A 16,254-nucleotide genomic window follows, 5' to 3' on the forward strand; every position below is an offset into this window, starting at 1 on the left:
AAATTATTTAACGCTATCGCACATTTGTCATGCCGCGTTGACTCTTTCCATCTTCTTCTTCTCCGTCTTCTTCTTGCTCTTCTTCAGTACATATTCTCGTCATTTATTCGCCTTTTCTTTTTGCGTGCCTGCGCTTTTGTTTTTATGATTATTAAATTTCCTCAAAAATGCTCTCCACTGACGTAATAATACATGAGCGTATAAACAAACATAACTTAGTATAAATGCGATATATGAGCTAAATGAGAAGGAAAAGACAACAACAACAACAAGCGAGGAGAGAGATGATTTGATTAGACTCCAAGTTCATTAAGATATGACACTGTTTTATGTGTATTGTCTGCGAATTGTTGCGTTAAATTAACGCAGTACTAAAAGAGGTTTCACACACAGCAAAATCATTCATAGTACATACATAGTTCTCTACTAGTATAGAGAGAACAAACTTTCCCTTTCGATTGCTATCAGAATTAGGTCACATTTCATCATCATCATCAAAGTGGGCAGATGGAAAAAGCCAAACAGCACATAGAACATTTGACTAAGTCAGCTGTCTATCTAAGTCAATCATGTCTATGAAATTTTCGGGCACATGTCTTCCGGATGGCATTCAAATTCGAACGCATTTGCCTTCGTGAACAGCAGCTGATATTGTACTTTAATATTTTGTATATTTGTATATTCATTCTCATATTCATTTTTGTACTCGCACTCGGGTATGAATGGCAAACATCTGGCTATCAGTTATCTGGTTTGCCGCTATTTTAGTCGCTCGCATGAGTAGAACAAAAAAAAAAACATTTTCGCTGTATTTTCGCTGATAAAATACCTGTGTTATCAGGCCGTACTATTTCTGTCGATTCTCCATCAAAGACAACGTCGCCAACTGACGTCATTTGTCAATTGGGGGCCAAAGTCAATGCGGCCCAAGAGATTTCTCAAGAATCAAAACAACGCGTTTTTTTTCGAAGCTGTGCGAATGCTTTAAGAAAAACACAGAAAAGAAGAAGAAACAAAATCAAAAATCAAATAAAGGCCTAAAGGCAGCAGTTGGCTGACAGCTTCTCGGGGATCGTGCAAATTTTGTCAATATTTGCCTGGGGTCAATAGAATTTTTATTTGCGGCACGTGGCCGTCGAAATGAGCAGCGACAACATCAACAAGAAACTCCGAATTAAACAATAAATGAGTGTCGAAAAGGGAAGACGAAGAAAGAGTTGCAAAGACAACAATAACACTAACAATAACAATAAGAATAACAATAAAAACAACAGCAAGTGCGTTCACAACAAATGGCAAACTATTAACGCGTTTGTTTACAAGCAACAACAACAACAACAACAACAACGAAAGCAATGAGTCAAGTTTAAACGAGCATCATAAATTTTGCACAAAACCAGGCAACAAATATAAAACACAAAAGCAAAAGCAGAGCCAAGAAAGAAAAAAAAAGGGGTATGTGCTGTGAACAAAAGGGTCGATCATAAAACATCTGCGGCAGCTTCCACCCAAAAATTGCGTATACGCCTCATGTAACGGAGCAACAAATAAATAAGCATTTACATCAAATTGAGCAGATAATTCTCTGATTTTGATGATTGAATTGCTAGCTGAAAGTTTTGATTTTGAAGATTACGTATACGCATCGTGTATCGTATAAAGCGCCAAATATGTTAATTAACAGTTTTGCATATAAGATTTCCGTATTTATTTTTCCAAGAATAATAGTTTTGCATAGATAAATTTAATACTAATTTTTCATATCTTTTCTTAGGCAAATTGATAGTTGTGCTTGGAAAACTTTATTCTGCGAAAAAGATTGATTGATTCAGCACTCGAATGATGGAAATTGATGGCAGCTAAAATTCTCTTTTATAAGCCGTCTCTATCAGCTGAAATTACACTTCTTGCTAATACAATCGCATATGTGTCTGCACGAAGAATTGTTGAATTAACAATTTTGTTTTTAGCAGCAATATTTCGTCACGATATCGAAATGAACTCAACACTGTTTGTGTCAGGCCTGCCAATTAATTATTATTCATAACTTAATGATGAGGTTATTAAGTAGCGTAGTCATGTAATGCAAATCGATGGTTGTGGATAAAAAACAACTTCGATTATGCAATTGAAAGCGAAATATAGAAAATGTATACAAAAATGTTGACTGATGATTGCACAACTCTCAGAAAGAATGCAACATTTGCAGAATATTCGCGAGACGTTGAAGAAGCATTCATTCCAAGTCCAAAGACAATGTGTAAAAGTCAGCAAAATAAATCAACAACCTGCACACGCGCTACAACTAGCAAACGAACCCATGCCTCCCCCTCTTTCTCTCTCTCACTCTGTCTCTCTGGCCCCATAGAATACGATATGCCAAATGCCGACGGGGCGACGGCCTCCGCAGTTATTACGAGAATAACATGGAATTCGCATAAACAAGATCCCACACAGAGACCAGAACAGAACAGACCAGACCGAAGCGAGCCGAGCGATTCAGATTCTGATTCTGATTCAGATTGATATTGAGAGTGCGAGTGCGAGAAAGCGAGAAGGAAGCAACCTGGGGTGAAAGTGAGCTGTGCAACGTCTGAAGGAGGACAACACAAAAATCTAAAAGCTGATTGCTAAAATTGGTGCGAAAATGCGATCACAGACAGTGGCAAACTGTGTGTTGTGTTGTTTTTGGCTCGGTCAGCTCAAGTTGCGCGCAACGTTGACGTCTTGCATATGGCGATCAAAGGCTGCGCGTGCGGTCAGAAATGGAGCAGACACCAATAGAGAGACAGACAGACGGACAGACAGTCGGATGGCATTCAATGTGGGCGTGCAACGTTTCGTTTGTGGCGTGTGTGCATCTATTTGTTAGCTAATGTTTACATTCACAGACAGCCAAGGGGGAAGGAAGGCATTCCCTTACTACAATGTTGTATTCTCACAAGTGGTTTTTCTTTTGTGCCGCGTCGGCGCTTTCTATTGATCAGCGCGTCATGCGAAACTCAATATGGGAACACACACACTCAGAGAGTGAGACTGCGATCGATGCGCGCGCGATACGTGCGTACAACATGACGTATGAGTGATAGTACGCGGCGCATTGCCTTGAAATACCAACACACACATCACACACACGAGGCGTTTGCGTGTTCTACGCATGAATAATACGCACACGCAGCACATATGACGTGCAATGAGGGGCACGTGTTTGACTCGAGCACTTTCCCAGATTGAGAATTCGTTGATTTTATGCGGGTTTCGTTCTCAGGGGAATACTTTTCACCAGCTGATTGTTGTTGTGTGTAGTTGAAATTCCAAGACTAGCGAAAAACAATCGATTCTTTTGACCCTCCAAAAATAGATGTTTGCCAGCCGTTGATCTCGAAAAACACAGCAAGTTCAACGATTGCATTACACAAGTTTCTTTTTGTGGGGGTAGCCAAAAATAAGTTTGCTACAAATGCAGCAGCCACAATTTGCGAATCCCAGTGCGCGATTTAATGCCACACGTTTCACAGAAAAACGCATAAAATGCGAAAATTTTGAGCAAAACAAGAATATTTGTTTATTTGCTGTTTGCCCCCACACCGAAAATGCAATAAAAGCCCCACACACTAAACCCACACACAAAACACAAAATATGAAAGCACAAACAAAAATGAAAACATCAATTAAAGAAACGACTCTCAAATGGTGAATATTCTCAAAGTAAAAAGTAAAAAATTTTAATTTAAGAAAATTCATTATCAATTTTATGTAGCACGTGATGTTAATTTGCTTCAGCTGTCATCGACTTGTTGTTGTCAATAAAAAAGTAATTGATGAGCAATTGTCACCCACCGATTAAAATAGTTTCTCAATGCCAAACCACAAGACATAAAATTTAATATCTACACTTTCGCTAAATGTCGAAATTCCATTTAAAAATATAAATAAACAGCGCACTAAAAAAAATTGTAGCGTAAACAAGCACAAATTATTTATGTTAATATAATAAAGCGAAAATTTCTCAATTTTTGCAGCAAACACTTCAATGTCGCTCACGTGCGATCACTTGATCAAATTCTCATGTGCCAATTGGAAATCAGCAGTCAGTCAGTCAGACAGTCATCCACAAATCAGGCAGACAAAAGTCAAGCAAAGTCCCAAGACACAGTCGAAAGCCACCAAATAAGTTGTGCAAATATGTTTTGATGATGATGGATGTGGAGTACACGCCCACATCTGATAACATCGCATGGGGTGGCTTTGGCTTTGACGCTACTTCTCTAGTTCTCTGTGGGTCTTTGCCCCGTAAATCCCCGTATCTAACGAGTGTGTATGCAGATATAGAAGTCACGTAATAAGCACGAGTTGCAATAAAAAAACATAACACTCGAGACATGTGCACTTCATTTTCATTTCACTTTTATCAGTATACCCTGCTGGGGCTGGAAATGGGAATTTGCGACGCTCTGATATAAACGCTTTCAATTTTGATCGTTAATAAATGATATATATTTCCATATTTTTATAAAGCATCAATATTAAACTGAAATGTGTTTATTAGTTAAAAATACTAATAAGTATTTGAGTCATTGGAATTGGTATATTATTCATAAAAAAGTATTTTTTTAAATACTATTATTCATTTATAGTCATTTATAGAATTAGTTTATTACTAAACAAAAATTACTTTCATTACAAAAAAAAATTCAAGAAATTTACTTGAGTCATTTCTGGTATTGACATATTATTAACTACAAAGTATTTATTTACTAAAAATAGTGTAAACGCATTTACGTCATTTATAGAAATGGTTTATTATTAATTAAAAATATATTTATTAGTTCATACTACTTGAGATTCATTTATTATATTTATAGTTTGGCTTATTATTCATCAAAAATATAATCATTGAAAATACTAGAAAATTATTTAAGTCATTTCTGGAATTAGTATATTACTTGTATATATTAAATGGTCTTTAATTACTAAAAATACACTTACAGAAATGGTTTATTATTAAACGAAAATATGTGAATTAATTACAAAGACTATGAATTTATTAACAGAAATAGTTTATTACAAATTAAAATTGTATTTATAAGCTAAAATAGTACACATTCATTTACTACATTTATAGTTTGGTATATTATTCATCAAAATCATATTTTTTATTGAAAATACTAAGAATTCAATCCTGTCGCGTATAGAATTAGATTATTATTAATCAAAAACGCATTTATAAAAAATACTAGAAATTCATTGATATGCTATAATTTCATTCAACCAATTAGATTCTCATTGGTACAGAATAATTGTGACCTTGAATTATAATTCCTGTGAAATTGTCGCTCTTATAAGATTAGGTGATTAACTTATTGCAATCTTTCTAATCTTAAGTTGTACTTGCGACCTTAGTTAATAATTCTATATTCTTCTCTATAGAATTCTAATAATATCTTAATGATTTAATTAATATAATAATTATCCAATTGCCAGCAAATTCCCTGTATTATTAACGGAATTTCCAAAGCATTTCACAACATTCAAGTGTTTACCCAGATTTCTATCTGAGCATCCAGTTCTTATCTCCAGGGTGTCTTCCCATTGAGCAGAGTTCGAGAGGAAAAAGGCAACACTTGTTTTTATTATTGTTTAGTTTGTTGGGCTTGTGCTTGTTTATGGAGAATATCATGAATTATTTTTGGTTAAAATTAGCATTTGTTTTGGTTGTCGTTTGTCGTTGTTCGTTGTCTTTGTCTATCTATTAGCGCAAAACTAATTAAAAGAGGGTGACAAAACTAAACTGAAATTTCACAACAAAGCGAAAAAATGCGGCAAGAAAGACAGAAGAAGTGAGAGAGAGTGAGAGAGAGAGAGACGAGTCGGCAGCAAATCAAAGTTGATTATCAGCAATCAGCAAATAAAAATGTATTAATTTCGAATTCATTACGCGTGTTGTTATTATTATTGTTGTTGTTGTCGTTGTTGTTGTGGTTATGTGTTGTGCTTCAAAGCGAACTACAGAAAGAAAAAAATTCCGCGCGTTAAACGCGTGCCCGAGTCACGCACTCGGCAAACAACCACGAGAAACGAGAAACGGGAACAAAGTCTCTGGGATTTTCACCTGAACCGAGGCACAAGACACGAAACGACGAAGCGCATGATCAGACAGACGATCAGCGAGACGCGGCATTGAACTGACCAAGGAGAGGGACAACAGCTGATAGTGGGCTGACTACACACACACATACACACACACACAAACTAAACTCTCAGATTGAAAATGAATCTGAAACCGAGTCGAAGATGGCATAATGCTCGGCACAAGCCAGGTTACAGACATGTGCTTGACTGATTCTAAATTTTTGTAGTTTTAGTAGTTCCTTCACCTCATCGTGAGAATTATAAAACCAAAAAAAAAAAAAAGAAATACTCTTAGTCATCGTTAGTTTATTCTACAAGTCAGCGTTAATTGTTTATTTCAGCTATGCTAGTTATCTCATAAGAGAGCAAAGCTTTTTTTTCCATTCCATTCCATTTTTTTTTTTTGATTGCAGAGTGGAATTATGGAGCGTAAGAGATCTTTATAATAATAAAGCAAATAGTTTTTTTTTTTTTGGGTGTCTAGCGGGGTGAAACCCGCGCTCTGTCATATAAAATGAGGTCGTATCTTTATCGAGCTCAATGTCAACAAAAGTCCGAAGTGCCAAAAACCAAAATCGACTAGAGAGGGTGATAAGGGCCCGATAAGGAGGCGCGGCCGGCAGAAAGTGCAAAATATAAACAAAAGTACAAAAATTGGAGCACCATAAAATTCATGCTGTTGTTGTTGTTGCTCATACTGTTATTATTATTATTGAGCGCGTGGCCATGCAACAGGTGAGCAATTGAACTCTTCAAGGGAAAACGATTTCATGTTACACTCATGCTCAAGCGTCAGCTGACACACACGCACACACACACACACGCACATCCGCACACACACATACACAAATGCTTGCCTCGAGGCACGTGTAGAAATTTATGACTATTGATACAAATGTTTAGCGACGTTGATTCTTTCCTTTTCATTTCTTTCTTGTTTGTTGTTGTATTTTTAGATTGGCCTCAAAACAAATTTTGTGATTTTTTACATTTCCGTTTTTGTGCGGATTATTTAATGAATTATTTATTCGATTGTGCTAATCTCTCACTTGTCTCTCCCGTGTTGAGGTGCACCTGCAAAACTGTTTTGCATATTTTTTATTTGTTTATTATTATTTGCTGCCGTTGTTTGTTGTTGTTTTTTGGTTGTTGTTGTTGTTGTTTTTGCCAATGTATTAGATAAGCGCGATTGGTTGCCTCAAGGTCAGTCTGATAAACACACTGAATGAGGCTGCATTGAAGGTGCAAGGAGTGAATGAAATCAATTTGAAATGAAATGTTATCAAAAGTGGTCTATAAATATCACACATTAATGAATGAATAAACAAAAAATACAGTAGATGATTAGAATACCACTATATAAATAAGATTTTTAATTAATAAATAGTTGGCCTCAATGAATAGTTCTCACACGTTCACTTGCAGCTGGTTCATCTATCTATTTTGACTACTTGACAGTTCGCTTGCACCTGGCAATCAATCAACGAATCCATTATCAACTTTAGTTTGTTCCTATCTCCATTAGCCAGTTTTTGACCCTACTCGAAACTCTTTTCTTTTTTTCGTTTTCTTCTTTTTTAATTTTGTGCTTCTGCTGCTGCTGTTGTTGATGTTATTAACACAACAAACAACCACTTAACTTTGTAAATCTGTCCAAGCCATTTGGCTTTGGCAGCTAAAAATAAACATCAAAGCGCAAAAGGCGACAATGACGTTTGCTTATGGCCAAAAATAAATATTGAAAAACTATTTTTAATGCTCCCAAACCGAGAATCGGTCAATTGCACAAATTGAAGTACGCATCATGTTAATTGGCGTCTCGACTTGACTCGAAGCATTTATTCCCGCTATTCATAGGCTAGAAGGGTATTATGACTTTGTGACTCCAGAAAATGTATTTAATAAGTAGTATAAGTGATCTGCGACCCCATAAAGTATATACTTGTATGTCTGTCTGTCCGTCTGGCCCTATGAATCACTGGATCTCAATGACTTTAAGATATAGACCTATACAGCTAAGGTATATTTGGAATGCAGTAAATTATCAATATACTAAATCTAGCCTTTGGTATATTTTGGTATTTTTAGAAATACTAATTTGGTATATTGTAAGAATAATACCGCACGATGAATACCTAGATCTCAAAGACTGCGGGTCATAGTTACTTTCACTGTTAATCTGGTATATTTTGTACTCTACGGTATATTTTGAATGTAGTACTAGATAAATATACCAAATATAACCTTTAGTATATTTTGATATATTTGATATCTTGTACTTCATTGATTTTGGGGGCACACACGTGTCTCTCGATTGGATCCACTTTGACGGCTTTTATGTGTCCGATCTTCGATCTGCGATCGGCATTCAATTGATGGCAGCAGCTCAATTTGTTAGAGAGGGCAGCTAATGGACAATTTATCGAACGGAGCAATTGAAATGTGATTTATTTTTGGCATTGCGAGTGCTGAAATGTTTATTTTTGGGTGACAGGGCGCGACGATTTCGCCATTTAATTATTAATTATACAATGAAATTACATTTTACAATTTACTCGCTCACACACACACACATACAAACAATTGGCGTTAATAAACATAACAATTTGCAGTACAAGGCAGCGGTAATTGTCGACGTTGCTGCTGCTGCTGCTGCTGTTGTTGTTGCAGTTCATAAATCAGGCGAACGCGCAAAAGTATCTGACAGATACAAATGGCATATGGCCGCAGCGACGACAAGCGACGACCAGACGGACAGACGGGCGGACAGACAGGCGGGCAGACGCAACGCGTTCGCTTAATGATTGCAACGTTTACGTTCATTTACACTTCATCAATTGCGTAGTTTACAGCCACACACAAAAATATTAACAACAACAGCAGCAGCAACTAAAACAGAGGGCAACAACTTGCTAAAGCAAACTACGCAATGAAAATGCCAGTTTAATCAGGAAAGCAAAGTACATACGTTGTATGTACATATGTATGTACGTATCAGCATTTTCCAGACCCCGATTTCTGATTCGAATCGGAATTGAAATTGGAATTTTGCTCTACGCCGATCACAAAACACCATTACGCAGTTTTTGTCGTCTATAAATAGCTGTGAAAAACTAACGCGTAATTTCAACATCGCATATAGTAATACATTGATTCCTCAAAATAGAAGCCAATAATCGTGATAAGTAAATAGATTATGATGACAATCTCTGTCATATTACATCAAACAAATCGAACGAAAGTGTTTCAAATGCTACTCGAGTTTATGACGCAATTTATGAGTGCAATGTGAATGAATTATGTCTTCAAACAACTAATGAGTTAAATTAAGAAAAACTTAGTTAAGATACTTCGCTTAGATTAAAAGTTATAAAGAACGCAAAAAAATCCTTTTTAAAAGAAATTTTCTTTACACTTTAGTGACTTAAATGAGATATTGCACATAAAATAAAAGTGGAATTTAATATCAACAAACTAGAATGACATTTATATTAATTTAATGTCAAGCTATTCAGACAAGATCATTAAGTATATATTATTGATATAAAAGAGATTTTCTTTTAAGGTATCTATAAGAAAAATTATAAAAAATGAAGCAAATTTTAGATTACAAATTTCACTTAAAAAATATTAACTTCTTTTAATTGTTGAGTGTAATGTCAAAGAATTTAGTGAAAATCTTGAAGTGTAAATATTTTAATTATGAAAAATGTTCTATGCTTATGTTTAAAAACTAATCAGCAAAGAATTCGAACATTAAGCAAGACTGACCGTTTCAAATAAAACTTCTATTGAGTAATGTGTATAAATTTAGTAGTGATTTTTAGGCAAATACTATAAATATAAAATAAATAAGTAATAAATAAATATATAAATTCAAATTAAATTTCTAATAAAATTAATTGATGAGTTACATGAAAATTTAATTACAATCCTTATTGTAAGTTTTAAATTTCAGCAGAATTTTATAATAGACTTACACAATTTCTAATTGCTTTTGTCAAACGTGTCTGAAGCTTTTCTTTAGAATATGCCGAGTAATAAAAATAAATTGCTCATATAGTACGCATATAGTGTTCACGTTGTTTATCGCGTGTACAAATTGATTTAATATACTCGATGATATCCAGATACAGCAGCTAATTAATTTGTTTAATAAATCTATTTATAGAAGAATCAATTACCAATGCCCAATGAGTAAAAGTGTGTATAAATAAATGAATACATCTAGTTGGACTTATTTAACTAATTATTTCGATGACAGCTCAAATCGAGTCGTAGCTTTAATGGAAATAGAAATGTTGCTAATGAAGTTGAGTTCGAAATGAAGCAACTTACATTAAGTTGCCATATTTTGTGTTTTCATTCTTAAAGTCCAATACAAAATTGCATATGAAATGAAAACACAATCTCCCCTGGCAATGCGCGTTCCCAATGGATGTTTACTTTTGCGCGCCAATTGAATTTGCTTTGGTTTTGCTCTTGGGGTTTTGCATCTAGCTTTGGGTTTAACCTGTTAAATATGTAAACTTATTATAACACAAATTCGCTCTCTCGCTTTAGCACTTTCGAGCATTAGGATGTGTAGTGTTTCTACCCTTATTCATAGTGTAGTAAAGTAATATGCGAAAATATATTAAATAAAAGTTATAAAAGTTATTTAAGAACTAATTTTATATGGCAAAAAACTGATGCTGCAATTGGATCTTAGTTAATTGAAAATCTGGTATATTCTTTACACTATGGTATGTTTTAAATGTTTTCGTATACCAATATACCACGAATAGCATTTAGTATATTTTAGTATATTACCAGTATTTTAATTTGGTATATTTTTATTGTAATGGTATATCTTGAAACCAAAAATACCGTTTAGTACCTTTTAGAATTGTTTAGTATATTAATTTGGCATGTTTTCAATGTAATGTTATATCAATATACCAAAAATATCATTTGGTATATTTCAGTATTTTGCAAATATATTAATTTGGTATATTTTAATAATATAACCTTAATGTATTGCTTTTATTATGGGTATCGGGTATCTCATAGTCGAGCACACTCGACAGAAGCTTATTTCGTTCGCACTCGTCAATTTTGTTGTCCATTTGTAATGCTCAATTCATACTCCTATTATATCATCTCATCTCTTGTCGTGTTTGAGAGTATTTGGAGTATTTTGCCTCCAAGCTGTATGTTCAAGTCATTATCTCGGCAATTAGTTGTACGTTAATTAGCCGCATGCCAAATATTTGCATTGTTCTTCTATTTAGTTTAATTACAACAATAATTTTTTTTTGGGGTGGGTTTCCAATTGCGACGTTAGCTTCTCGTAGATTATGAAAGCAAACGAAACAGTACCGAACAGCAACAACCATCCATCCATCCATCTGCTGGCCAAACACGCAATTTGCTTTCACACTCGGGCACTCGTAATGCGCATTTTGCCATTTGCCATTTGCCATTGTATGGCTGAGGCGCCACACAAGATTAGACAAAAGCTAATGGCAGTGCATTTGACTTGATATACACACTTAAGTCAGACTATAGACATAGTCTGAATGCGTTGCAAATGGGGTCATTCGATAAGAGAGCACCTTATTGCAGCGTGTACTACACGACGTATGCGTAATTCACGTGAACGCATTTTGTGAATGATTTACGACTGACAGCGCGAATATATATCTTATGATGGTTCCCCGCCACACTCGAGTCTAGACTAATGTTAATGTCCCAAGCATGGTCTTACCAATTTGCGCTATCAGTTGGCAAAAAGTTACGAGCCCTAAACCACACTCACTCACGATATAACTATGGAAATTCTCATGTAGAGGAAACCGCCAATAAATCAGCACTTGCTGCAATTACAATGTTGCATTTGCAAGGCGAAATCTTGGCAGTCAATCAATTTAATGGCCGCCACTGGTATTACACCTTGATTCGACGCGCGTAACTTGACCATAAAACATATAACATACAACCATATAATATACAACCAGCATGTACACTGAAAAAAGGGTTTAAAAAGAAGATTTTGATTTAAGAACTAAGATTTTTTCTATGAAAAGTCAGTCAAACACATGGAACTCTTGAAGTCAGAAAACTCATATTGAGTTCGAAAACATTTGATAAAGAAAAAGTGGTATAATTTTAATACCACTAATTTTAATATTAGATCCTAAATTCTAAATTAGATAAATATTTTGTGTCTGTCTCTCTTATTAAATAGAAAAATTCATATAATCTTCATACCACAAATCTTCTTAAAAGATAAAAAATACAAAATTATATTATTATTTCTTTTTTTTGTATTATTTTATTATTCATCAAGTGCATTCATTTAGAAATTCAGTTGTGTTTAATGTAGAACTAATTCAATATACCAAATAAAGCTTTTAGTACACTTTAGTGTTAGTGCGGCATCATTTTTGGAAATATTTTAAAATTAAGGTTCTATTGGGGATAGATAGCGGGTAGCTATCAGTCGAGCACACTCGGCTGTAGCTTTCTTACTGTTAAGATACATATATGTTCTTAATTTTCGAAACCTTTTTTTTCAGTGTATGTATATCTCAGTGGCACCTGCAGTTTGCAGTTTAAAACTGTTGATAAACATAAGGCCCCAACATACCAAAAAAAAAAGCCATAAACAGAACGTAGAGTCAGAGAATTCCCAGTAATAATAATATCGTTTGAAGCTTATCAGCGAATGCGCGAGAGTCAGCGATTAAATTGGCAATTACGAGTATATCGCCACATCGGCACCTCGCACGTGACCAGTTTCAAGTTCAGCAGCGAGGCGACGACGCGTCGGTCGCATAATTTCACGACATGTCTTATAAAAATATAATAATAAAAGCCAACCACACACACATAAGAATGACGGACGCACCTTTCCCACCTACATGGCGACATTCTTATCTAATGCCAGTCGAACAACTCTTCCACTTTGCGTTACGAATCGACGTACGTTGTGCCAGCCACGACAACTCTTTGCGGACATTGGGTTTGACACCCCGGATTACGGAACTGAATGCAAAACCAAAACAAAACACTGCAAATGCTGCTCCACAGACGCGTGTCAAGGCCAGCTGCAGTTGGATTATGGATTATGTGTGTTATATGCTCGTTGAAAGGATAAAATTAGAACGATACGATTATGAGAGCACAGATTTGCAGCAACAAGCTTTCAATGGCAATCTGCGAACTGCATTCGTTAACATGCTTAGGTAATTCGCTGATTTAACATTGAGCTATTCAAGGTTAATCTAACAGAAGAAAGCTCAATTTCTTTATTTATATATAACTTTAAAGAGAATTAAAACATATATACATAGATGATTCAATATGAATCTAATTTATTTAAAATCAATAAATGTTTTGTTAAATAATAACCAATTTAATTATTAAAGAATGTCTCTATAATTCTTATAGTATTCTATTTTAATTCCTCAAAATTGTATCATGATTAGCTTGTGATTATTGTTATTTGTAGAATTTAGAGCCTTACTGATGTTAAGTAAAGTATATAAAGCAAATGCATTCAGTTGCCTATAGCGTCGTGGTCGAAACTTAAAAAGAGACTGTAAACTTTAAACTTAAAATCTAACAAACAATGTGATATAAAGTATAGAAAATAATAATACCAATAAAGATTGCGGATTTTTCTACTCGCTTTCTACTCAAGAGTAAACTACTACCTTCAAATTCTTTTCATAAATACAAAAATAACAAACAATTTTTACATGGATGAAATTCAATATGAAAATTGTTTATTACCTATCGAGTTATTGTTGTGTAAACTATAAAAGTATTCAAAATACCAAATAAAAAGTATTAATGAATAAATAAAATGTGATACATTTGTCAGCTTTAAATATAAGTTTTTCTTCTTCGCGTATTATACTTTATTTCATTAATGTTAAGTTAAACAAAGATAAGACCTGAGTAACTCCGGTATGCTCTTTGTACCCTAAGATTTAATTCTAAGCCACAAAAAAAATAACTATGATTTATTTACAAATCATATACCTTTTTCTATATGCTTAATTACCAATACTTTAAGTAGGCGAGCAAACAATTCAATTTCATTGTGTAACAGCAGCATCATCATCGTGTTTTTTCCTAGCTATTGCAGCATAAAAGTATCTCAGCAAAACGAAACTCTAAGTACCTCATTAAATATTTCCTAGAAGATTGCGGCGGCATTATCGTTTGCAATCTGCTGAGCAATTGTCAAAATAAAAACGAACTTCACGTAACGCGGCAGATATGAACACAATACACAAAAAAAAATAGAAACCCCCGTGGTGTAAACAATCAATCGAATGAATTTGCAAAAAAAAAAAAAAAAACGAAAATGAAAATAAATAAATAAATAATTTGAAGCGCCATGCGAGTATTTCACAATGATTTCCCGTAGTTTTTTATTGATCACTTTTGATTTATGTGGAAATTTGCTTGATATTTATAACAAAATTGCTGATGAATTTTCTATTTCGGTTTTTGCGATTGGCATCAGCATTGGCGGCGACGATGACTTTGACGACGACAACGGCGGCGTCGATTGTGTTTCTTTTGTTTTTGGGGAAACGTTTCATAAAACGGCATTAAATGGTATTAAAGCTGCCAAAAGGTTGCTGTTATTGTTAGCGATTGAAGTGTTGCCGCAATTTCATTTGGTTCACGGACATTACGTGCGGCAAACGTTGATGAGACTTTTCACACACCCACCCAAAAATTGCAATTTTTAACTACGGAAATGCCTATAGTCATCGTCATCGTCGCCTTCGCTCACCTAATTAACGTCCCCCTGCACCAGCTGCTGAGCCAGCTCCAGCTCCTGCGCCCATTTTCACGCCACTCTGTGCATCGCTGCCCGCTGCATCGCCCTCGGCACCTGCTTCGCCATGCGCTGACGCACCCACGGAGACGCCACCCTGGGCAGCACCTGCAATATCACCTGCTGGATTTGGTTGCTGCGCCTGTGTTGCACACTGTGCCAAAAATGTCCATAAATTGAAAAGGAACTGCAATTGATATTTATGCAAAAGAAACACTCACCAGCAGCAGCGCCAAAATGGCCCAAGCCAAGATCGAAACGGAGACTTTCATTGTGATGATCACCGGCTGAACAATGGAATTAATAATGCGCATTGCCGCAGGGCATTATATACCCTAAATATCCGAGGCATAAGATACGTATCTGCATGCCACAGAAACAATGTTACTGCAATCTGAGCAATTAGTGCTCGCAATTGCATTTAGCAAGTTGTACTTTGGAAAATACATTGGCGATATCAACATTGAAGCATCATTTGCTCAGCTCGTGCACAAAGTATGTTAATACTATTGTTTCTGCTGTTATTATTTATTATAAATTTATTTGTTGACAATCGCTTAATTGGCGCCTGCTCGACGATTGCATGTTTGGTGGAGTCTATTAATAAGTTAATAGCCGATGTCAGTCCCCAGTCAATATGTCAATCTCTCAACATTGTTGTTTACCAGACTCGCATTATTAAGTAATATTCAACGATTCAATAAACAAAGGCAAGGTGATTGCGGTGAGCACAGAGAAAATACACTTACACTTACACTTCTCTCTCTCTCTATCTTCCATAGTAAGGGAGAGGTAAATAAGCAACATGTAAGAAAACTACAGACAAGTGTGCTCGACTGTGAGATACCCGCTATCCAAATTGGGCAACAGCAAACCTGTGCGGTATTAATTTTAAAATATACTAAAAATACTAAGTACTAAAAAATATACCGTGTTTTATATTTGGTATTTTGATATAGTACTAAACTCAAAATGTGCCACAGAAAATACTCTTTACAAGGTATGCGCCAAGGTATATATAAGATACCCGTATAAATTTTAAAATATACCAAATTAATATACCACAAAAATACTAAAAATATACCAAGATTTGTATTTAGTATGTTGACATTATGTACTGCCAAAATACTACCAACAGCTATATTTGGTATATACATAGGTACACTACTACATTCAAAATATACCATATACCATACCAAATATACCAAACCATCGAAGTTTACTTCTTCACTCTGTTAGTTACATTTCCTGGAGGCACAAAGTTATAATACCCTTCTACC

General features: G+C 35.0%; 1 protein-coding gene across 1 annotated transcript; it reads right to left on the reverse strand.

Annotated features, from left to right (window-relative positions):
- Positions 1 to 14,512: 14,512 nt before the first annotated feature.
- LOC133844976 (glycine-rich protein 1-like) lies at positions 14,513 to 15,461 on the reverse strand. Its single transcript, XM_062279275.1, has 2 exons — positions 15,196 to 15,461; positions 14,513 to 15,128 (listed from the first exon to the last, which is right to left on the reverse strand). The coding sequence occupies exons 1-2, from the start codon at positions 15,286 to 15,288 to the stop codon at positions 14,934 to 14,936; spliced, it is 288 nt and encodes a 95-aa protein (XP_062135259.1). The 5' UTR covers positions 15,289 to 15,461; the 3' UTR covers positions 14,513 to 14,933.
- Between the last annotated feature and the right edge of the window lie 793 nt (positions 15,462 to 16,254).

The sequence above is a fragment of the Drosophila sulfurigaster genome, chromosome 3 (assembly GCF_023558435.1).
Source record: "Drosophila sulfurigaster albostrigata strain 15112-1811.04 chromosome 3, ASM2355843v2, whole genome shotgun sequence".
Taxonomy (NCBI): Eukaryota; Metazoa; Arthropoda; class Insecta; order Diptera; family Drosophilidae; genus Drosophila; species Drosophila sulfurigaster.

Coding starts and splice junctions, on each gene's coding strand:
- LOC133844976 (XM_062279275.1), bottom strand. CDS start 15,288: ATGCGCATTATTAATTCCATTGTTCAGCCGGTGATCATCACAATGAAA. Junction 15,129..15,195: donor CCATTTTGGCGCTGCTGCTG/GTGAGTGTTTCT, acceptor TTTTTGGCACAG/TGTGCAACACAGGCGCAGCA.